General features: G+C 38.7%; 2 protein-coding genes across 3 annotated transcripts; one reads left to right on the top strand and one right to left on the bottom strand.

Moving 5' to 3' along the window:
* Positions 1-7,993: 7,993 nt before the first annotated feature.
* LOC110374148 (uncharacterized) lies at positions 7,994-9,379 on the top strand. Its single transcript, XM_021331732.3, has 4 exons — positions 7,994-8,297; positions 8,411-8,503; positions 8,695-8,845; positions 9,180-9,379. Exons 1-4 carry the CDS (start codon positions 8,136-8,138, stop codon positions 9,341-9,343), a joined length of 570 nt encoding a protein of 189 aa, XP_021187407.3. The 5' UTR covers positions 7,994-8,135; the 3' UTR covers positions 9,344-9,379.
* Positions 9,380-11,009: 1,630 nt separating this feature from the next.
* LOC110374149 (nuclear pore complex protein Nup58) lies at positions 11,010-23,259 on the bottom strand. Of its 2 annotated transcripts, none has more exons than XM_064039496.1 (13): positions 23,000-23,259; positions 22,442-22,740; positions 21,759-21,896; positions 21,046-21,195; positions 19,172-19,222; positions 18,968-19,048; positions 18,483-18,613; positions 18,056-18,206; positions 16,531-16,674; positions 15,794-15,952; positions 14,709-14,831; positions 14,032-14,115; positions 11,010-13,504 (listed from the first exon to the last, which is right to left on the bottom strand). In XM_064039496.1, the coding sequence occupies exons 1-13, from the start codon at positions 23,077-23,079 to the stop codon at positions 13,374-13,376; spliced, it is 1,722 nt and encodes a 573-aa protein (XP_063895566.1). In that variant the 5' UTR covers positions 23,080-23,259; the 3' UTR covers positions 11,010-13,373. The 2 variants fall into 2 exon arrangements, with proteins under 2 accessions (XP_063895566.1, XP_063895565.1); XM_064039495.1 differs by having other exon boundaries at positions 18,968-19,051; positions 23,000-23,258.
* Positions 23,260-23,464: the final 205 nt, after the last annotated feature.

The following is a 23,464-nucleotide window of genomic DNA, read 5'->3' as shown; positions in this document are numbered from 1 at the left end:
CTATCCCAGTCATTCAGATAGGTCCATGCATACAAGGCAACTACAATTTGATGAGTTTTAGCCTATGGGTCTCTCTTCCAACTGACGACCGTGATACGTGTGCCATACGTTGTTGCACACAAATTTTAACTTATTAATTTATTAAATTCCCCCCTACCCCCACCCCATCAAACTTTCTCGTCTAAAGAGAAACATCACATCCCAAGTTCAAACAATAAAATTAGCTCCAACGTGCTCCAACGTGCAGCTCCAAAGAAGCGAGTATTGATGCCCCACCCAGGACAACAACAGCAGCAGCGCTGTACTTTGGCAAGGTGGAACAGAACAAATGTAATCTAAAAGTTATAACTAGCCATCTAGCTTCGAGGGAAGCCAGTACCGTCAGCTGGGTTAAGTGACGGAATTAATACGCTAATCACGACTCAGGCTAAATTATGGAAACACAACATTCACATGGTTGACATTATATTAATAAAAACGACAACGGCGCAAGCCTGCTATACTAGGATCTTACCGGCATGGAAGCTAGTGTGATTAGTGAAAGGAAGATATCACTTCTTACGATGCGTTCAAGAAATTAATTAATTCACATTTTAGTCCCTCGCACAATAAATTGTTTAGCAAAGAAATTATAATTTCTTTTGAAAAGTATTCATTTTGCCCGCTATGGGTGGGCAAAACGGATAATGAGCCAAATAAAAAAAAACATAATTTAGTTACCAAAGATTGTAACCAGAATAGTTAATTACAAGTATGATTATAATAAATATTTTTTAACACCGTAGAGCGCTGTATTGGAGTATTGAAAGCTCGATTCAGGTTTGTTAATGCAAAAATATAAATAATAGACGTACATAGACAGTAAATGATGATGCAAGATGAAAAAAGATGTTATTTAAAAGGAAAATTGGGTGCAAATTGGTAGGCTCGCGGCATGGATGGTTGGGCAACCATCCACGCCGCGCACAACACGCTGTGCACAACATTGCAAACAAAAGAAAGCTACCTGTATCACCTCTCTCACCTGCGGAAGAAGTTGTACAGAGGAGACATCCAATACCAGTAAATCTGGACACTATTTAGTAAAAGTAGGCAATAACTTGAACAACTTTTGAAAGCGATATTCGTAACTTAAACAACATTTTCCGGGTTCTCCGGCTCCAAAAGGACGTTTCACTAGTGGTCAAGGTAAACGTAAACCAAAAACTCGACAGAGCTTATTGGTGTTGACCTCGTAATATGTTGGATATAAAATCCAAAAATGCGCCTAAAGCTTCTCCAGCAAAGAAAAAACGTTTAGTCAGCAAAAAATTTTTTGAAGACAGTAGTGTGAACGAGAAGAAGGAAGTGAAGGAGAAGATTTTCCCAATGTCTCCCAAGACGATGAAGATGACTGTATATATTGCAACGACCTTTATTCAAGATCGTACAAATAAAGTTCACATGTAGCAAACACGGCGATGAGAATGCCAGTGATAAGCAGGTACCCCCATCAAGCTTTCTCGTCTAAAGAGAAACATCACATCCCACGTTCAAACAATAAAATTAGCTCCAACGTGCTCCAACGTGCAGCTCCAAAGAAGCGAGTATTGATGCCCCACCCAGGACAACAACAGCAACAGCGCTGTACTCTGGCAAGGTGGAACAGAACAAATGTAATCTAGAAGTTATAACTAGCCATCTAGCTTCGAGGGAAGCCAGTACCGTCAGCTGGGTTAACTGACGGAATTAATACGCTAATCACGACTCAGGCTTAAATTATGGAAACACAACATTCACATGGTTGACATTATATTAATGAAAAACGACAACGGCGCAAGCCTGCTATACTAGGATCTTACCGGCATGGCAGCTAGTGTGATTAGTGAAAGGAAGATATCACTACTTACGATGCGTTCAAGAAATTAATTAATTCACATTTTTGTCCCTCGCACAATAAATTGTTTAGCAAAGAAATAAAAATTTCTGCACATAAAACCTAACGAACGATACTTGCAATTTTGTCATAGAATTCAATCAGCTAGGAGTGGCCTATTTAACAAAGTAAACAAACTCGAAAACGCGAGCATACGAGAATTTAAATTTTATGATTTTTGTATAGTAGTTATTTGATTTCCAGTTTTGTTTTGTTTTTGTATTAGATTTAAGTTAAATTTTATTATTTTTGTATGTATAGCTATTGTGGACACCACTATCGAATTGGTTGTAAACTGTAATGATAGTGTGTATGTTTTTAAATAAATAAATAAATTAAGAATTCACAACGAACTCGCTCTAAATGTTTTTCGAAGATCTTTAACTAATCACTTAAAAACCCTCTTGCACCTCCATAGTGCTTAGTCACTTGAGAAAGCATAAGAGATAGTCTTAGGGGAAGAAAACGACGAGGGCAGTTAGACGACGAAATCTTGCGCAATACACAGCGATCGCGTGGAAATACACTTCTGGACACATCTATTGGCCCACCGTGTATTTTCAGTTTCGTTTGGTCCTAGCTAAAATTTTATATTAGGTCGAGCAAAAAATTTTTATGCACTTTTGAACCTGGCACATTCACAATATGATTCAATAGCTTTTTTTTGACTTTTGAACACAGAATTTAAAGAAACAAGACAATTTGGAGCCGGTTTGTTGATATCAAACAATCGAACACTAGGAAAACTTGGTTTTATTGGTTTGCTTGGATTTAATTCTTGAAAAAGTGATTGATATCTTTGGTTTTGCAACGAACATTACTTATTCTTAACATTAAGGTGAGGTTCTGGGAGCTAGAAGGAGCCCATCGAACAGCGCGCCTTCCTTTCGCACGCAGTCATTTAAATTGGACACAGCAAGATTGGAGCCGTGTACTCTTTTCTGATGAGTCTAAAATTGTGTTACATGGCAATGATTTAAGGAAGAAGGTCTACCGACGCGCCGATGTGCCCAGAAGTAAGCGTTTCATTTGCGAATGATGCCAATAATTCCGTCGCTTTTATTTATATGTCATTTTATCAATTATAATAATTATGATAACGGTTCTAGTGAATTAGGGTGTAAGCGCCATTTCTGTACCTATATACCGAATCATATTTCATGTTGCGATGACGCTCGTAATGAGCAAGGATGTAAACGCCAATTTTATTACTCTCCGCATTATGTTAATGTGTGTGATGACGCCCGCGATGTAGAGGGGCGACGTCGACAGCTTCCAGCTGCTTCCCTGCTGAGCAACAGAACGACACAGGTGAGTACCCTCCTATCTCGGACAACACCATAGAGAAGTGTGAGTCTGCATGGTGTTCTTCTGCTGCATTGGTTCTTAAGACAAACGGCCGCATGAGAGCCCTTAAGTCTAACTTGTCTGCGGTTCGTGAACGAGTTGAGGGTCAGCAAGATCATTCCGAGAGGGTCGCCGATCAATCACAGCGGCCTAGTCCAGATTATAAGGTAGGTGATAAAGTGTTAGTCCGGACACATGCGCTGAGTCAAGGAAGTGAAGGTCTGCAGCAAAATTCTTCCCTAAACGTGACGGACCCTACGTAATTGCCAAAAGAGTGTCCCCGACTACCCTCATTATCTTACCAATAGAGAATCCTGCCAAAGGCTTCGGTATGTATCATACTCAGGATTTATCGCCGTTTGTGGACACTGATATAGGTATTGCCTTACCACCAAATCGTGTTCGACCCGCGAAAAGAGTAAATAAAAGAAAAATAAAAATGGAGAGAGGAGACATTGTGCTTGCACGTATAGCATTTTTAGAGGCTGCGAAATAGATCCAAATTTGGGAGAATGTTGTAGTCCTCGACGAGACTTGGCTGAACGCTAACCACACTGTCGGTAAAATGTGGGCAGACAACACCGCTCATTCCTCCACAAAAGTACCAGAAGGAAAAGGCGAGAGGGTAATTATATGTCACGCTGGGAATGCAAAAGGGTTTATACCTAATGCCCTTCTAGCATTTAAATCCAAAAAAACGGGCGACTACCATGAAGAAATGAACGCCGATAAATTTGAAGAATGGTTTGAAAATAATTTATTAAATAATCTAACAGAACCGAGCATGATAATAATGGATAATGCTAAATACCATTCCCGGCAACTTAATAAACCGCCTACCTCGCAAAATAATAAAGGTACTCTTGTGAAATGGTTGAAAAAAAAATAACGTGGATGCCGATATGTCGATGTTGAAGGAGAAATTGGTGCAATTGGTAAAATTACACAAGTCACCGACGCCCACCTACAAGCTTGATGAGATGGCAAAGGAACGTGGGCATCGAGTCCTAAGATTACCGCCATATCATTGTCAGTACAACGCGAAAGAATTGATTTGGGCTCAAATGAAAGGTATGTACTTCTTTCTAACGTTAAATATAGTGCGATTATAATGAATTTAAGCGATGGCACAGAAAGAGACCGCAAAAATCACTGTTCCATTTGTGGTCTCACGTTAATTACCATTGAGGTCTCATTGTAATAACAATTTTGACATAAAAACATAAAAGTGTATTTTTTGGGATACATCTATTTTTTGTAACCTTCGAACTCGATCGTCTCGAGTACCGTAATTAGAGACACAATAGAAAGGCATTAGGTGTGCGATCGCCGCCGGCGTTAACTTGGGGATTTAGTAATATGGGTGTTTAACCAGTTTACATAGGCTAATGAAGACACATTAATTTGTGTAAAATCCACTTATACATCAGATGTTTTTATTATTTGCAGGATATGTAGCCAAAAACAATATGTCTCCACCATTCACGGCAAACAAAATGCTTAAATTACTGGAGGAGGCATCCCAACATGTAACGGCAGAAAATTGGAAAAAAGTAATAGAAAAAACTCAAAAAATTATAACAGACGACTGGAATAAATATATCCGGGTGTATCGAATTAGGGACCAATAATTTATTATTGCCGTTGGAGATTCCGATTCCGATATGGATACAAATTCAGACCAAGAGTCAATCAATTAGGGATTCCCCAAAAATTTAATAGCGAATGACCAACGCTAGTCAGGAGATTCCCTCAATATAGCACTCGTCACCTGTATTGTGGTGTGGATTGGACCATTTATTTTGTTTCCGACCGCATTCTTTTCAATATTCGTTACGTCAACGTGTGAAAGTCTAGTGCAGTGTTTGTTAATTATTAGATAATTTAAACAACATTTTGTGTATAAAAACCGTAAGAAACTTATTGATTTCTGACACTTACGCGAATATTAGACATTTAAATAAAACTACTTTTACGGATTTTATCGCGGTTATATTAATATTATTTAATCCCGACGGTACCTAGGATGATTCGCGAGGCTATTGAAATTAAAAAACATCCAAATTTCAATAGAAAAGATGGCTGGTGCATACCACCTGCTTGGAATCCCATCATAGAAACTATTAAATCAAAATCCAAGCCTACAACTGCTCGACCTAAGGATACAGTGAGCTCGTTTTGCGTGAATCGGATTGTCAATAATAATCAACAAAATGTAGGGTAGCTGTTTGTAACTAATATATCAAGACGACCAACACCTTAGTCTACCCGCGACCATGGATGCTATAAAGGATCCGAAACGTCGGGATTAAATAATATTAATATAACCGCGATAAAATCCGTAAAAGTAGTTTTATTTAAACCGTAAGAAATTTAAAAGCGGTTAATTTTACTGTCTCTAATTGGGTGACACTGGACTTTTTGAAATTTATTGTGGAATGGGATTTTACAGAATCTCTTCCTAATCAAACTAAATTAGTTTATAACAGTCATTTCATTCCGCCTGTGTTTATTTTTGGAAGGAAGAGGATGAAAGCAGAGTTGTTAGATACTGCACCGGCTGGATCTGTTGGCATGATCTCGGATTCTAGTTTTATAAACTCAGATCTTGATTGGCTGACTCACTTTAAAGACCACGCAAAACCGACTAAAGAACAGCCAGTTTTACTTATTTTAGACAATCATGTGTCACATTGTACAATAAAAGCTGTGGAATTTTACCGTGAAAACAACATAATTGCGTTGACATTACCGCCACACAGCAGCCTCTTGATAAAGGTTTCCATGGAGTTTTGAAGAAGTTTTATTCCAGCGAATGTGATAAATGGCTACGCAATCACCCAGGTAGAGCTATAACAGACTATCAGATGGCATCCATTTTTACACCAGCTTTTCATCAAGCTGCAGCAACGGGCCGTGGAGTAGAACTCTTCAAATGCACTGGTATTGTGCCGTGGAATCCCGACATTTTCACAGATGCTGATTTCCTGGCTAGCGATGTTACTGAACGAGAAGATCCAGAAGAAAAGTGTGAGCCTACACCAGCAATCATTTTACCAGTACAAACAGTAAACGTGCATGGTGAGACTGTTGAAATTGATCCACCAGAGCCCGGGCCTTCTAACTCTCAACCAGTCAATTTACTTCCTCCGAAAACGATTACAGCACCTACACCTGTATTTAAGAAGCCATCAGCAGTTTTAGAAGCGAGATCTTGTCTTCAAATAATTCAGCACCGTTGGCCGATCTGATTCCGTTGCCAAAATCGACGCAAAAAATGAGTTTTAATCGGGAACACAAAAAATCAGAAGTGATTAGCAGTTCACCATTACAAAAGACAACTAGAGGATGAAAATGAGCAGAAAAATAAGACTAAATCTGAACCAAGGCCGAAAAAGGTGAAGAATGTAACTAAACCAAAAACTAATAATAATAGGAAGATTTGGAGATGTGGTGGATGCAACGAAGTGTATTAGGAACCAATTGTAGAAGACTGTATTGCGTGCAATACATGTAAAGAGTGGTGGCATGAAAAGTGTTCTGATTACAATGGCTCCGGCGCTTTTATTTGTGATGTGTGCGTATTATATAGTCGCGCAATCTTATCGATCCCAATGCGCAATTTTACACCCTAGGGTGTACAAAATTGCGCAATTTCCGTTTCTAGATTTTTGATGAATTATTTAGAAGATTATAAGTTTTTGTTCCTATTATCATAATAATTTGTTGCAATATTAGTTTAACTTAAATAAATAATTGATTGGTCTCAGACAGTATAAAGATTTTTTATTTTATGGCCTGTTGATTGAAAACTGCGCAATCTTACACCACCCACCCTACCCTAAATAAAAAAAGTGTAAATGCTGTATCTGAAGAACTATGGTTGTAAACGTACGAGACCACATTGGGGCAGAGTAGGAGACTTACCGACGCTGTTAATTATGCAGCACGAAGGTCAAAGATAAGAGTAGCAAAATAAAATGCATTAAGTGTAATGCCTTCTTTGGATGACGCCTTCTTTTGAACAATTTCACAGAAAATAATGTGTTGTTGTAAATGTTTCACAAATTGAGCTTGCATGTGTATTTACAGGCTTCGACATTTATCTAATTCATAACTGTCAATTTGCTTTACCTTTAGACATGACACCCACATAATATTTCCTCAAACATAACTCAATAAGTAATAAGTAGATCACTTACAAGATTAAAAACTTTCTTAATATAATTATCATTATTCTAACCTAGACGTATAGCTAAAGCATTGAAATGTTATTTCAAAAATGGATGTAGTTATAGAAAGTTTATCAAACGTTTATGATAATATTCTGATCGACAAAGACGTACAAGCTTGGTTGAAGCCTTGGAATTTGATTGACAGTTTATTTATCTGTTCAAAGTACAAGATACGGGACAATGTGATCTCTCCGAATAGTTTCTTCTACAATATTATATCAGTAATAAGTGGCCTTATACTAGCGTTAATCTACTTCTTCTGCAATTTGAAAGAATCCTTTTACGTTACCTGGGAAGGTTTAGTTTATGCTAAATATGTAAATTACAGTATTATGGTCGCAGCATATTTCATCGGAGTGATTTTAATATACTTCGTCAATATTAAGCAAAGAAATAGCAACGTAATTTTCGCCTTAAGAATTCAGCGTCTCTGTGAGATTTTCAAAATCCATGGCAAGAGTTTAAAGAATTCAATTCATATCAATTGGATTTACGTTATTGCTTTGAATTCCTATCATATATTTTGGGTCTCTTTCTTCCACTACGCCTTTTCTTCTTATGGTTTTCCTATTGAAGAGCTAGTAATTAACTATTTCAATATTCAATTTGATATTTGTGCATTACACGCCTCAAGAGTTATGAGACTTACATGGCAAACGCTTACAACTTGGGTAGAAGGAGAGGTAAACGTAGAAATAACCGAAGAAGAAGATAATGAGTTATATTGGAATAAAATAATTTCTGTTTATAAGACAATACTTGAAACATACGACATTGCTAAAAAGTCTTTTCAGTTGTTGGTAAGCAAATACTTTTAATTGTCTATGATATTAATTGACATTGTTTCTGATCGCAGAAAATTGAGATCAATTAATGATCAAATGAATATCATTTTGTTTTTTCTTTCTTTTAGATCTTAAATTATGTTTTTCATATGTTTGTAAACGCTCTATTGTCCATTGGATTGCGCATTGACATAGGCAAAGCCACCGGGGGCACTGGCATGGTAAGTTGATAACCGGTTTTCCATTTTCTTCTAAAACATTACTTTATACGGAATCGATATAATATAGTCACCACTAGAAACCCACTAGACCACTAGAAACAAGGACTCGGCCAAAACTAAAATGTAGATTTTCTGGTCCTGACTGGACCGCTCAACGGTTATGTAAAAATTGTTTTTTTTTTTTTTTTTAGTTTGCACTAACAGCATTTATATCTCTATTATGGCTGGTGAAGAATATGCTGATACTAACAAGTTTGAGTATAGAGAGTGAGAGGTTTTACACTGAATTAAAAGGAGTTAGACACATCTGCATACAAATAATAGGATCTAACACATGCTCAGGTAAATTAATACTCTCTTTTATCTGTATGTGCAATTTATGTAGAAGTGATTTTAAATGGTTCATCCACGTTCAGGTTACCATTAAATTTTTGGACTCGTTTTTGGTACAAATCAATAATAAATTGACTTTAGTCTGAGAGTGGAGACACGAGACGTCCCGCTTAGTTACTTGTAAATAGGGGGAAGGGGGAGGGAGGGGGATAAAAAACCATTCTTATTTCGATAAGCAACAACAATACGCATATGTTATAAGACAATTTCATTTACGACAGTTTTCTTGTTTACAGTTCTATTAACTATCTAAAAATCTTAATAAATCTTTTTTTTATTACAGACGTAAAAAAACATATCTGCAAGAATATTGTACGAATAGAGAAGACCAGCTTTAGAAAGTTCGACGCGTGTGGTTTGTTTATCATAGACGGAGCGCTGCCAATACAGTTGTGTGGTCTTATCACAACCTACCTGATTGTGATATTACAGTTCGAATTTCTTTAGTTTTAGATAGATCGAAAACAACATACTAAATAAAGGGTATATACTGGCTTTATGCAAACGTTACTTATAAGGTTTTCAATGCCTAATAGGGGCACATCGTATCATATTACACATTAAAATATTTGTAAAAAAATTGCGAACATTAAAAGATAGATACATCCTTAGGAATACAGAAACATGAGCAGATGTTTCTGTACAGACTCAAATATTGGACAAAACTGTGAACATCCAGATATGACCAGTGATCAGTTCGAACAAGACAAATAATTTTCTTACATCTTTTAAAACAACATACCCTAAACCGACAAGAAATTGAAAGAATGATTCGAGACATTTTTAATAGAAAACACAATTTTGCAGGCTAAAAGTGTCCAATATCTAGAATTTTAATAATTTTAGCAAAATTTGAAAAAGACTGCCGGACCACAACTCTGCTCCTCTTGTGAATTCACTCAAAGAATTTAAAACCCTTAACTTTTAAAGATAGTAGTATTTTTTACTATAAACAAGAACCTAACGGCAAAGCTGACTTAATACTAATCATAAAATAAATAAATAAATGATACATTTTTTTACAGAACGAACGACTATGTCACCACACCAACAAAATATATTCCGAGTGTAGAAACATTTTACCAATTTTCTTTTTTTGACAAATTCACCTAAATTCATATCGACCATATCATTTCGAGAATACGACCATAACAAACGATGCGACGGACGACAGAAAACGATAAAACTCTCTCTTCCTCCTCCGAGCCTTTTTCCCAAACTATGTTGGGGTCGGCTTCCAGTCTAACCGGATATAGCTGAGTACCAGTGCATTACAAGAAGCGACTGCCCTATCTGACCACCTCAACCCAGTTACCCGGGCAACCCAATACCCCTTGGTTAGACTGGTGTCAGACTTACTGGCTTCTGACTACCCGTAACGACTGTACAAGGACGAAGGAGACAACTATAAAACTGATTTAAAAATGTATATGTTACGAGATTTTGATGAGTCAAATTTCAAAGTTACAACTGATATTTTACACTATATAAATTTTCAGTTTTGACTAAATTAATATGAAGAATGATTAATATTTTTTTTTAAACAGAGATATGAGGTTATCGACAAACTAAAGGTTTATTTGGACATACTTTTTGATCAATATTGTTAAAAATACACAAATATAAAACGACTGAGGATTTTGAGAGAGGACTTAACCTAGCAAATAGAAAGGACAGATTTAGACATCTTGACAAAATTAACAAACATATCAAAGAACGAAAAACCTGATTCATAAAGAACACACGAACAACTATTTGTTTATATTCATAATCGATTTCTAAAAAAGGGGGAGGTTCTCAAGTCGGATGTTTGTATTATTTTATATTAAGATTATCAATTCACCATAATTGCATTACTGACGAAAAAAACACTGTTCTTCCAAAATGTACATTGACACTTTCCAAAAAATTTTACAAGTACATCGTTTAGAAAGTAAAAATGTGTATTTTCAAAATTAAATGAGTAATATGTTCATATAATATATAAGTACACTTTGAATGCTTGTTGCCGACCAGCAGTCGTGGCATGTTCGGCAGCTAGCTTTCAAAATGTACCTTAAAATTTACCCAGTTAGTCATGTCGCAGGTTATATTATTTGAATAAATAAAACAATTCTCAATGTAATAAAGATATATACAAATAGCTTACATTAATTGGTTACCCCAAACATTTACAAAATGTATCAAATGAGGCGGTAACTAATTAACATAGCCTAGACATTAAACACCAAGTTATAAACTGGCTTTAGTATCAAATACAATAACAATCATCATTTGAATTTACAAAATTGTTTACATTACATAATAATCTTACTAGTTTCATATGTTTGGACTGGATGTGGTAATCTGTAACTTGATTTTAATGTTTGGAAATTGTAAAACCCAGCACAATTTAATTATAAAAATACTCAAAACATAACCAGTCGTGTAGGTATTTGCCGCTTGGTCAAATCGGCTATGGTTCAGCGGTTATCGTTACCGATATGACCGATCCATCCCTTGTTTTTCGATTATACATTATGATGAATATATGATATTTTGATATAATTTATATGAAGCTAATGTTAACTATCAATCTGTAGAGTGCATCTACACGGTGCAAGTAGCTCACGCATGTAGAGGCACATGCGCAGCTTACATGCATTGTAAAAACGTGCGACTCGCGCATTTAACCAAAGCGAAATACCCACCCGCGTGCTCTTGTCATTTGTCACTTTAGTAATTTGCTTCAGCTATATGCATCGTGTAGACGCACCCTTAATCGAAAAACAGCATGGATCCGAAGTACAACGATAGCCGCCGAACTATCGCTACAGAAAAACGCGCTGCTTTTTTCTCAGGCACACAGACATCATCATCTGGCTAACCTTTTTGCATCTTTGTGGGGTCGGCTTCCAATCTAACCGGATACAGCCAGATTAGAAGGAGCGACTGCCTATCTGACCTTCTAAACTCAGTCACACGGGCAATCTCTTGGTGAGATGGGTTGTCAGACTTTCTAGCTTAAGATTATCCGTAACGACTGCCAAAGATGTTCAAATGACAGCCGGGACACACCAGTTTATCGTGCCATCCAAAACACAGAACTCGTCATCAACGGACCCGCCGCGCCAAGCGTTGCTTAACCTTATGATCGATCGATCCACGGGGCTCCGACATAGCCACAAGCTCTTCAATAACGATGTTATAACATTTACCATATTAAATGGACAAATTCATAATATCTACTTATATGAGTGGTACACTTTAACCGATTTCGATGGGCCTAGCCGGAACGACTCTTATAATAGCTTCTGCCAGCGGTTTCACCCGCATCCCGTGGGAACTTCTTCCCGTACTGGGATAAAAAGCCTATAGCCTTCCTCGATAAATGGGCTATCTAACACTGAAAGAAATGTTGAAATCGGACCAGTAGTTCCTGAGATTAGCGCGTTCAAACAAACAAACAAACTCTTCAGCTTTATAATATTAAGTATAGATTTGATGAAAAACAATATCAAGATTTTACTTCCGGTTATCTATGAATACATGCAATCAAAAATCAACTTTTCTGTAAGTCTGTTCGGACTAGGCTTGCAAATAAAACATGGGTTCAATATTATTGACACTACATGCTATTAAATACGAAAGTTTGTGAAGCTGTATGTATGTTTGTTACTCTTTCACGCAAAACTACTGGATGGATTTTGATGAAACTTTTTGATAATGCAGCTTATATATCTGAGTAACATATAAACATATTTTTTATTAGAGTGAGGAAAGCAGATCCCTCGGACCGCGGACGCGTAATATTATAAAACTAAGTCCTGCTGCGTCAGTCTGTCCGCTAACAACTCATAGACAAATAAACGGATTTTCATGCAGTTTATACCATTACTCAAAAGATTCATTAAGTTTTTACAATTTATACCCTTGCGAAGGGGTTGCTAGTTTATTAATATACAACAGGCATGGCGAATGAAAAAGTAATTAGTCCGTCTTTTAGATAACCCTAAAATAAAGAACACGTATTTATTCTTTTCTCTCACAAACAAATAGCAACGAAGATACAACACGATTGAATTTTGTGTTACGTCACTTTCAAGTACAAATTTTACATAGACGTGACGTCACGAGCCCCCACTCACAATCTTTGTTGCGTTATATCTTAGTAAACATTAACAACCTTACTACAAAAACTTAAACATCTGTTTTACACTTGTCTAAAAAAATTGTCGCTGCATAACAGATATTATTTCAACGTCATAATCGGTCATTTTTTTTGACAAGTGTTCAACAGACGTTTAAAAGTTTTTGTGGTACGACGGTTAATATTTTGTTAAAATAAAGATACGTGTCCAAGATTTTTTGCCAATCTAAAATGAGGACTAATTAGAATCACGATGTTTTAACCGCCTATTTTTTTTTTTAAATAGCACTATTCTATGATTGTCCAGTGTCATTTAGCACGTGACACTTGCGCACACTAACGCCAATATCATTGCTTCCCTCGCTTGCCGGGCGGTTTCTGTAGCTGGAAGCCGACAGACGTGTCCGCTTGGGAGATACCGAAGCTAGTATTCAACGAAGAGTTCAGAGCAGGCGTCGATTGCGGCTGCCATGAAGGACCTGGGAATGGAAAGTGTTTTAATAATTGGAAAGCTACTGTACAAAATCTTTGGAACCAAATCCAGCGTATTAAAGACCAAATATTGTCGAAGGAGATTACTTGGAGAAACCAATGTCATCTTTTTTACAAAAAACTAAACAGACTTCAACAATATGTTTTTTTTATTTAAGTCGGTAAAATGTATGTATAATGTCACGTTAATATTATAAACGTGAAAGTTGGAATTAACCTTTTACTTCTCATCTTTTCTGCAACTGGCGCTACTTTCAGACTTCCTCTAATGTAATCATTCCTCACTTTACCCATTCTTGTCACACCAAAATCAATCAAAATCAAAAGTCATTTATTCAAAGTAGGTCAAGTATTCAAAATCAGGACTTTTTGAACGTCGAATTTATAAAAGACAGCCCCCAAAACTCCCGCCCTTCACCACTTCCTATGTGTTTTTGCTGGGAAGAAAAAGTCCAGCAGACATCCAACATTCACGTACTGCAGGCCACTAGTTAATATAATAATATTGTCTTACCACTGGCGTCTACCGACGGGAACGGGGACATGGCACTGCCAACATAAGTAAAGGGAGTTGGTCCCGCCAACTGCTGCAGGTTACCTGTTAACAAAGATGTTATATTAAGCTGCGTTTTGTATGCTAGCTACCCACTGCGACTGCAGGCACTCGGTCGATATCTGAATTCTGAGCGCTACTGCACATGATAGACTAGATTTCAAAACGTACATTTAACTGTCTTCTTTTGACCAAAAGGCTACCTAACACTCTGGACCAAGGATGAACCATTGCCATCCAGCGTGGCAATGCTGGCAGCTTTTTGAGAACGCTACCAGTCGACAATGAGTAGGAATTATCTGACCCTTTATAGTCTTAATGTTTTTTTTTTCATAAACTGTTGTAATAACTCTGTACAGATTTTTGCTGTAAATAAATATTTCTCAATATATTTATTTATTTAACAGTTTCACAAAGAACACAGACAAGAAGAAAAATATAAAATGTACAAAGGCACAGCTTATTTCATAAGAAATCTCTATATATTGTTTTATAATATTAACATCAGCAACATCTATTTTACTGTTCTGCTGAGGTCTCTCAAAGCCCTCGCTGGTGGTTGAATTTCAGACTTTTCAACTTCATTGAGGATGTTCTAGTATATAGTTATTTGACATTAACTGTATATCTGTAATTACCTAATGCAGCTCGAGGATCTGAGAGTACAGCACTTCCTTGGCTGATGTCAGTAAAGGCACCAGATTTCAACTTTTTCCTGTTGGTCTCGGCATCCCGAAGGATTTGGTCCAGGCTTGTGCTAGCTGTAAGTAGAAAATAATTATTAAATATAACATATGGTATTTTTAGGGTTATTCTGTCGTCAGGTAAGTTTTACCTAAGATGGATATTTTTTACATTCTATGCGAAACTATCCTGTTTATTCCAACTCTAATGATCTATACTGCATTTGAGCAGGGCACCGAATCTACTGAATTCATCCTCCGAGTCTTTTTCCGAACTATGTTGGGGTCGGCTAATCTAGTGAACCGATTTGAAACATTCTTTCACTGTTGGTAAGCTACACTGCCCCCGAGTAACAGAATGTATATTAGTCGGATACGGGAAGTACATAGTTCCCCCAGAATATGTCTGAAACCGCAGGATAGGGCTAGTTAAAATATAAAAATATTAACTATAAGTTTTCAGGAGAACAGTGATGCGGAGGAATACTTGGACGCCTAATTAATATTCTTTTGTACCTATACATTTTTAGTTTTAGTTTTGTGTATAGTATTTTAACTTAAAAAACAAGTAATTTAAGTTTGTATACATTATAGTGTGTGAAGTCGTGGTGGCCTAGTGGGTAAAGGACCAACCTCTCAAGTATGAGGGCGCGGGTTCGATTCCAGGTCAGGCAAGTACCAATGCAACTTTTCTAAGTTTGTATGTACTTTCTAAGTATATCTTAGACACCATTGGCTGTGTTTCGGATGGCACGTTAAACTGTAGGTCCCAGCTGTCATTGAACATCCTTGGCAGTCGTTACGGGTATTCAGAAGCGAGTAAGTCTGACACCAGTCTAACCAAGGAGTATCGGGTTGCCCGGGTAACTGGGTTGAGGAGGTCAGATATGCAGTCGCTTCTTGTAAAGCACTGGTACTCAGCTGAATCCGGTTAGGCTGGAAGCCGACCCCAACATGAATGGGAAAAAAGGCTCGGAGGATGATGACATTATAGTGTGTAAATATTTGTTTGACATTAAAATTTCAATAAATGTACTCACGAGATGGTGCATCGAAGACGTTGGTTGGATCCTTGAGTATGTACTTCCGTAAATTGAGATATTGTTCCTTCTGTGCTTCAACTTGCGTGTGGACGGCTTGTAGGCGGCCCGCCAACGCCACTAGCGACTCATGCATACGTCTGATACCCATTGTCAACTCTGTGGAAAACAATAGGATAGTTAAGTCCCGTATCCATGGTATTGTGCTTAGCAACAAAGGAATCAACGTGTTGCGGAGGTGTTGTCAACATGTTGCTGGCAAAATTGTGTTGCAAACAGCATGTTGACAAGCTCTCGCTCGATGAGCGTCACGAAACGAACGTTTACCATTGAATACCATACATTGGGGCTTTAGACCCACAGTCAAACTTTAAACAGTTTTGTAAGGCAAATACATAACTGTGTATGAATTATTATTATGTTATAAATTAATAACAAATAAAAAAATGAAATATATAAAAAATACCGGCCAAGTAGATGTTACGTAATATATTCAATATTCTGCAAACATTTCAAGTGTCTATATTATAATAATAAGTTACTCATGAGTATAATAAGTTTAGTTCGTGATGTATTGAATTGTTGTTTTTCTAACTATAAATACTTTTATTATTTACATTATAGATAAATAGAAATTGAAGTGTAAAATACCCCACAGTGAAATCATTGCAACGGTTTCATGGGGGCTTAGTATAATAGACTTAAGCACCTTTCTTATAAAAAATAAATAAACATACCTTGTTCACTAAGCAGTTTAGGCGACGATTGCATCTGTTTGTCGGCGACGTCCATCTGTCGTCGGAACGTGATCAGCTGTTGTTCCAACTCAGCTATTAACTCCTTCACGTAGGCTGGCGGAGCGGTGCCTTCTAACTCCGAACCTTTAGAAAACAACAAATATTTCAACATTTCTAGAGGTTCTGTTATGAAACCAAGGAATAAGCAATAATTTAAGTGCTGGCGGAGTGCTTTATCAAAGTTCCTACAATTTGATTGTGATCCGGTAAAAATAAACCAATAGATTTAAAGTTCTTACAATTCAAATGCAACCCGCATTTGAATTGTAAGAACTTTCGGAGTCAAACATCAAAAAAAGTTTTGAGGTATATTATTACCGCGATCTCAAAGATGATGCCTCATATCGAATGGTAACTTAGTAGTAATGTGAGGTAAGTGTACTAATAATATTATTTTCGGTCTCTTTCAATCCATTTTAGATCCCTGAGCGCGGCGGCGGCGCGAGTGTGCACGGCCGCGGCTCATGTTCAGTCCCTGAGCATAGTTACCGGGTGTGGTGTAGTCCCTGGTGGCGGTCTCGGCGGCGGCGAGCGCGGCGGCGGCGGCGGCGCGAGTGTGCACGGCCGCGGCTCATGTTCAGTCCCTGAGCATAGTTACCGGGTGTGGTGTAGTCCCTGGTGGCGGTCTCGGCGGCGGCGAGCGCGGCGGCGGCGGCGGCGCGAGTGCACGGCCGCGGCTCATGTTCAGTCCCTGAGCATAGTTACCGGGTGTGGTGTAGTCCCTGGTGGCGGTCTCGGCGGCGGCGAGCGCGGCGGCGGCGGCGGCGCGAGTGTGCACGGCCGCGGCTCATGTTCAGTCCCTGAGCATAGTTACCGGGTGTGGTGTAGTCCCTGGTGGCGGTCTCGGCGGCGGCGAGCGCGGCGGCGGCGGCGGCGCGAGTGTGCACGGCCGCGGCTCATGTTCAGTCCCTGAGCATAGTTACCGGGTGTGGTGTAGTCCCTGGTGGCGGTCTCGGCGGCGGCGAGCGCGGCGGCGGCGGCGGCGCGAGTGTGCACGGCCGCGGCTCATGTTCAGTCCCTGAGCATAGTTACCGGGTGTGGTGTAGTCCCTGGTGGCGGTCTCGGCGGCGGCGAGCGCGCGGCGGCGGCGGCGCGAGTGCACGGCCGCGGCTCATGTTCAGTCCCTGAGCATAGTTACCGGGTGTGGTGTAGTCCCTGGTGGCGGTCTCGGCGGCGGCGAGCGCGGCGGCGGCGGCGGCGCGAGTGTGCACGGCCGCGGCTCATGTTCAGTCCCTGAGCATAGTTACCGGGTGTGGTGTAGTCCCTGGTGGCGGTCTCGGCGGCGGCGAGCGCGGCGGCGGCGGCGGCGCGAGTGTGCACGGCCGCGGCTCATGTTCAGTCCCTGAGCATAGTTACCGGGTGTGGTGTAGTCCCTGGTGGCGGTCTCGGCGGCGGCGAGCGCGGCGGCGGCGGCGGCGCGAGTGTGCACGGCCGCGGCTCATGTTCAGTCCCTGAGCATAGTTACCGGGTGTGGTGTAGTCCCTGGTGGCGGTCTCGGCGGCGGCGAGCGCGGCGGCGGCGGCGGCGCGGAGGCGGCGGGAGTGCGCGCGGCCGCGGCTCAGCTCGCCGCTCAGCGACAGCACCTCGCGTAATGTCGACTCTGCCTCGCGGGATACCTGAGCCGACAATCTTCATTACTGTCAAATCACACCAAAAGAGTCGCGAAGGGCAACTCGAACGGGTCTATGACCGCGTCGCCGCGAGAATGCCGGCGAGTTTTTCAAGCGATAGTAAGGCTGCGGCTCCACTGAGGCGGAGACGAGCGGAGCTGCGAGGAGAGGTGTGGGGATCGACCAATCACAATGACCATGAAAATGAAGAGATGTGGATTTCATGTAATACAAGTACGAACGTATTATTTTTATTCGTTTTAATTATAAAATTAGACTTACCTTGTACAATGGCTTGACAGACGCCCTCATTACTTCTGAACTAAGTGACTTCTGCTTCTTCACAAATTCCTTAAACGACTCCACTGTAGTAGAAATTTCATTTGGCAATTTATTTTGCTTTGGCGGTTCACCTGGGAAAACAATGAAATTGAGTAAAAAACTCTTTAAACTAATGCAATATAATAGGAGGAAATTTTCACATGGAATTTTAGCATAGTCACGGATGCAAATGTCAGGTTTTTAAAAACAATGTTATAAAGTGGAAAGACCTTTTATTGTTATACTTTATTGTACACAAAAATATTTTGAAACAATACAAACACTTTCAGTTTGTTTGCATAGAATAGACTCCAAAATTACTGTACTGATTTTAAAAATTCCATATTTAAATCCTCCACTATTTGGAAAGTACACGCAGATGCGAGTGAAGCAGCTATAAACTTTAATATTACCATTAAAAATACTATAGATATTAATTAACTTACTTTTAGCATCAGCAGTGGAAGTATTTGAAACTCCAATCCTGCTTGTATTTGGGGCTACACCACCCAAACCGAAGCTTGGTGCTGCTACATGAAATAAAAATAAAACATTTATTTGCATTAAAAGTAAAAACAAAATAATATGACAGAAATTATTGCAAAATATGTGGTTTTGTAAGATGGAAACTAATAATTTTACATACATACCTGAAATTGAGGGTTGTGTGCCAGTAACGCTAGTTGTACCCAACTTTGCACCTAAAAATAATTTAAAAATTATTTGCATGATGAAGAAATATGTTTTTACTAATTTGGAAGGAAGCCTAATAATGATTATTATGTTATAGTTCAACTGATCAACACCACTGGGAGCCACCAATAAGTTTGGCGAGAACTATACTACAAATAAATTAATAGTTTAAAAAACATTAGAGAACACGCTTTTATAATACACACTAATCGTGGTCAAAGTTCATTACAACATTTTTTTAAATAGTCCAAACACAACTATGATACAATATTCCATGAAGTCCAGTTCTTGTCTTCCGGCTCCATTATTGGAACTACATAGTGCTGACAATATTCATAAAACCACAATCCTTGGAAGATGGTTAAATCTGTTAGGGTGTGTCTAGACGGTGCATGTAGCTGGAGCAAGTTAACATGCGCAAGTGACTGTGTGGCACAAGTGGGTATTTTGCTTTGATACATGGGCGAGTCACTGGATCCGCACGTTTTAAAAATGCATGTAAGCTGCGCATGTGTCTCAATATGCTTAAGCTACTTGCACCGTGTAGACACACCCTTACACCTTCATACAGGTTGACCAATAAAAGCGTGTTAACAATATCTCACCAGGACTTGGCGTGATAATATGATAGCAATCCCGTTTAGCACTCATTATTTTATAGCTGCCCTGCGGTTCACATTGTATCGGACTAAGTTCGAAGTTGGGTTTAGGTAGCATGGTGGGCATCATTTGGAACGTTTGAGTGACCGGTATAAAGGGACCATTCAACGGAGAACCAGGGTTCGGAAACATTATACTGAAAAGGAAGAAGGTATAGGATAGGTTAGTTAAGGATAAGGATAGGTTATAGTACGCGCCAAATAAACTTGCAATAAAGGTCATTCAACCGCCCTGCCGTCAGGGGCGCATCACCTGTCCGCCATTTTGTAACACTGTCCTTCCGTCATTCCGAATTTGGAATGCGCTTGTCTGCCCATATTTGAACTAAAAACGACTGATCATAATTTTGACCAAAGGTTTGTAATCCTTTGCGACAAGGACGCCTCTTACCACGATACACTTGTATTGATCGTGTTAGCGACACTGCCCATACATTTTTTTCGTATCGTTTTGAAATATTGGGATACATTAGTAGAAGGAGGTGAACAAACTTTATTGCACGCTTATTTGGCGCGTACTATAGGTAAGTTGAATCAATTTATTTAAGAAGGAAATAGGTTATAAATACTACCATTTCTATACTCCATTTGAGTAGGCACATAACTGAAAATAGGAAATCTTGACATGACTTTATACATTATACATACACATTAAAGAACTGTTTAAAATAATAAATCTATTCAAGTTTTTATTTTAATTTTACATAAGTTATATGTTGATTTTAATAAAGACAGTTTATGTTTACCTACACAAATGGAGCACGGAGATAATAATACTTATGCTTTTTATTGCATGCAATATTAGTTGCAGAATTAAACCATTTGTAAGATAATAAAACTTCTAATCATAGATTGATTGAGAATGTATACTATTTCCTTTTTATTTAAACTGAAACTAAAAAGGATTATGTCTGAATAGGTAGGTAATCTTAAATTATTGCTTAGCTTAACTAAAGCATGTCATATGCATGTAACCTAGCATTAAGGAATACCCTTTTTTCAATGCTTGCGACACAAGGACACTGGGCATATAAAGCCTGTGTCACTGAATACTGCTCAGTAACTGTTCTTGTTATATTAAAACATAAGAGGACTTGAAAAAAGTCTGACACTATGGATTAAACCCCCAGCTCACTCAATAAGATGTTTTTTAAATCAAAAGCATAACTTACCAAGTAAACTAGTAGTAGTGGTTGCTGTACTCGTAGAACCGAATACTCCAAACCCAGTGCTTTGTGTTGATGCTGTGGCTCCAAAGCCAAAGCTGCCGAGACCACCTAGGCCAGTGCTGGCCGATGTTGCGGGTGTACCAAAACTTAGCCCTGGAAACAATAAAATAATGTATATTGGCTTATACTTCATAGTTGAATCTAGACTCTAGTAAGTATGCATGAAACATAATCATCACCCTACCTTCTTCCCGTTGGGGTTGGCTTTAATTCTAACCGGATGCAGCTGGGTACCAATGTTTTACAATGAGCAACTGCCTATCTGACCTCCTCAACCCAGTTGCTAACTCCATACCTTTTGGTAAGACTGGTTGGTTCTTTACCCTCTAGGCCACCAAAACTTTTATTAATTACATACATTCTCTTTAACAATAACCAGATTATGGTTTGATTAGTGTTATAGTTAAATGGAGTATAAGGTGGGTTGACCCTGTAGCCTATTTAAGTAAGAAGTAAAGGTAAACAACCTCAACAGGACTTTTTATATATTTGACAAATAAACTACTGATTACAGTAATGATTCAATAATTGAGTCATTTAATTATATACAACAATTTAGATTTTATCTTGAATTTTTAGATAAAAAGACATTATTGTGATTGTTAATCTTTACTTTAGTGCCTATTCAAATTCAATGGAGTAAAATTTAATATTACCTGTGCCACTTGTAGCAGCATTAGAACCTGCTCCAAAGTTCAGGCCACCAGTCCCCAACCCTGTGCTTCCGAATGCTGGCGTTGTGGTACCAAACGTAGGTGCAGCACTCGCACCAAACGCAGGTGTTGTTGTTGCACCTGTAAATAATACTAGTTTAAAATACACCCTTTAAAAAAAAATACAAAATAATTCACACATTTATAGTCTGTTTTTTAATCTCGTAGACTAAATTGACACTTGCAAAATGTCAAACTTTCTAATAATTTTGCTAGTTCTGTGGTGCAGTGTTGTACTTACGATACCGGTTCGTTGAATCGTAACTGAATGTTTGTTGTTTATTGCAGGAGGCCTATGTTCAGCATTGGATGGCAATAGAGTGACAATGAGTGTAACATTGGAAAGTATTTGTTTTAAGTTAGTATTTGTCCGTTCATACACAGAGATAAGACCGCTGCACAGAACATATTGTAGTGCACAAGATAGACCAAACAAATGTTAGGTTCAGTTCATGTTAAATACTTATGTATATTTGCTGCTCCAAAGCTAGCCTCACACATTTTAATAGTGTTTTCTTCATACATTTTACACACAAGTAACACTTTTCAACAAAAACCAATAAGACATTATTTCAGTCTACTTTAGTGTTTTATGAATATGATAAACAAACAGCTCAGTAACTAACCAAAGCTAGGTGGCGCTGTGGATCCGAAGGCCGGTGTCGTCGTGCCGAAAGCTGGTGCTGCTGAAGTAGCACCGAATGCCGGAGTCCCCGTGCCAAAGGCCGTCGCTGCAGCCCCGAAAGCCGGAGTCGCGGTAGCACCAAATGCAGGCGTCGACGAAGCCCCAAAGGCCGGGGCAGTGGATGTAGCGCCAAAAGCAGGGGTAGCACTACCAAATGCTGGCGCTTCTGTCGCTGGGGTGCTCCCAAAGAGGCCAGACGGCTGCGAGGTCGCCGTCAAACCAAAACCGGGTGTTGCCGGTCTAAAAAGGTAAAAAAATGTTACAATACACAAAACAATTACAAATACTTACAGTAAAATAGCTTTATTTCAATGCCTAGATAATATTTTTTGGTGATTTGAGGTTATGTTAATGACATTAACATTATTTTTTAATTTTTATCACACGATTTTTGTTCATAGATATTGTCAAAAGTTTGGTTATGAAGGAGTATTAATACAATAGAGATTGTATTATGAATTACTGTGAAATACTGTGAATATAGCTTTGTTGAACTTACTTGTTAGCGCCAAAGTTGAAGCCTCCTGTTAATCCTGTCGTAGCAGGAGCACTCGACGGAGTGCCGAAGGAAAAAGACATATTCACTTTTGATTCGACAACGTATTAAATATTTAAGTTTTGTTTCTAAAATATAAAGAATTTAATTTCCCTCACAGAATTACGGGAAGATAACGGTAATAATTCAGAAAAACACAGTGCAACAACGGCCAGCCATATCTTTTTTCTCCCTCTTTTGCACAGATTAAACAAACTATAACGTCAGTTCAACATTCAACCATTCAACACCGCTGAAAACCATAGACTAGGAATCGAGGGAAGAGATGGGGAAGAGTGATTGGATTGGGTAATGATTGGGTATAACATCAATCTGTCAGTTATTTTGAGCGTTTCCTTGAGAATTTTCTCGGAATTCTCGGAAGAAATAATTTATTCAATATTTTAATTTAATTAAAGCAAACAAAAA

The sequence above is a fragment of the Helicoverpa armigera genome, chromosome 19 (assembly GCF_030705265.1).
Source record: "Helicoverpa armigera isolate CAAS_96S chromosome 19, ASM3070526v1, whole genome shotgun sequence".
In the NCBI taxonomy this organism is placed as follows: domain Eukaryota; kingdom Metazoa; phylum Arthropoda; class Insecta; order Lepidoptera; family Noctuidae; genus Helicoverpa; species Helicoverpa armigera.
The sequence above is the reverse complement of the archived record's forward strand: the minus strand, read 5'-3'. Positions and strand labels throughout refer to the sequence as shown.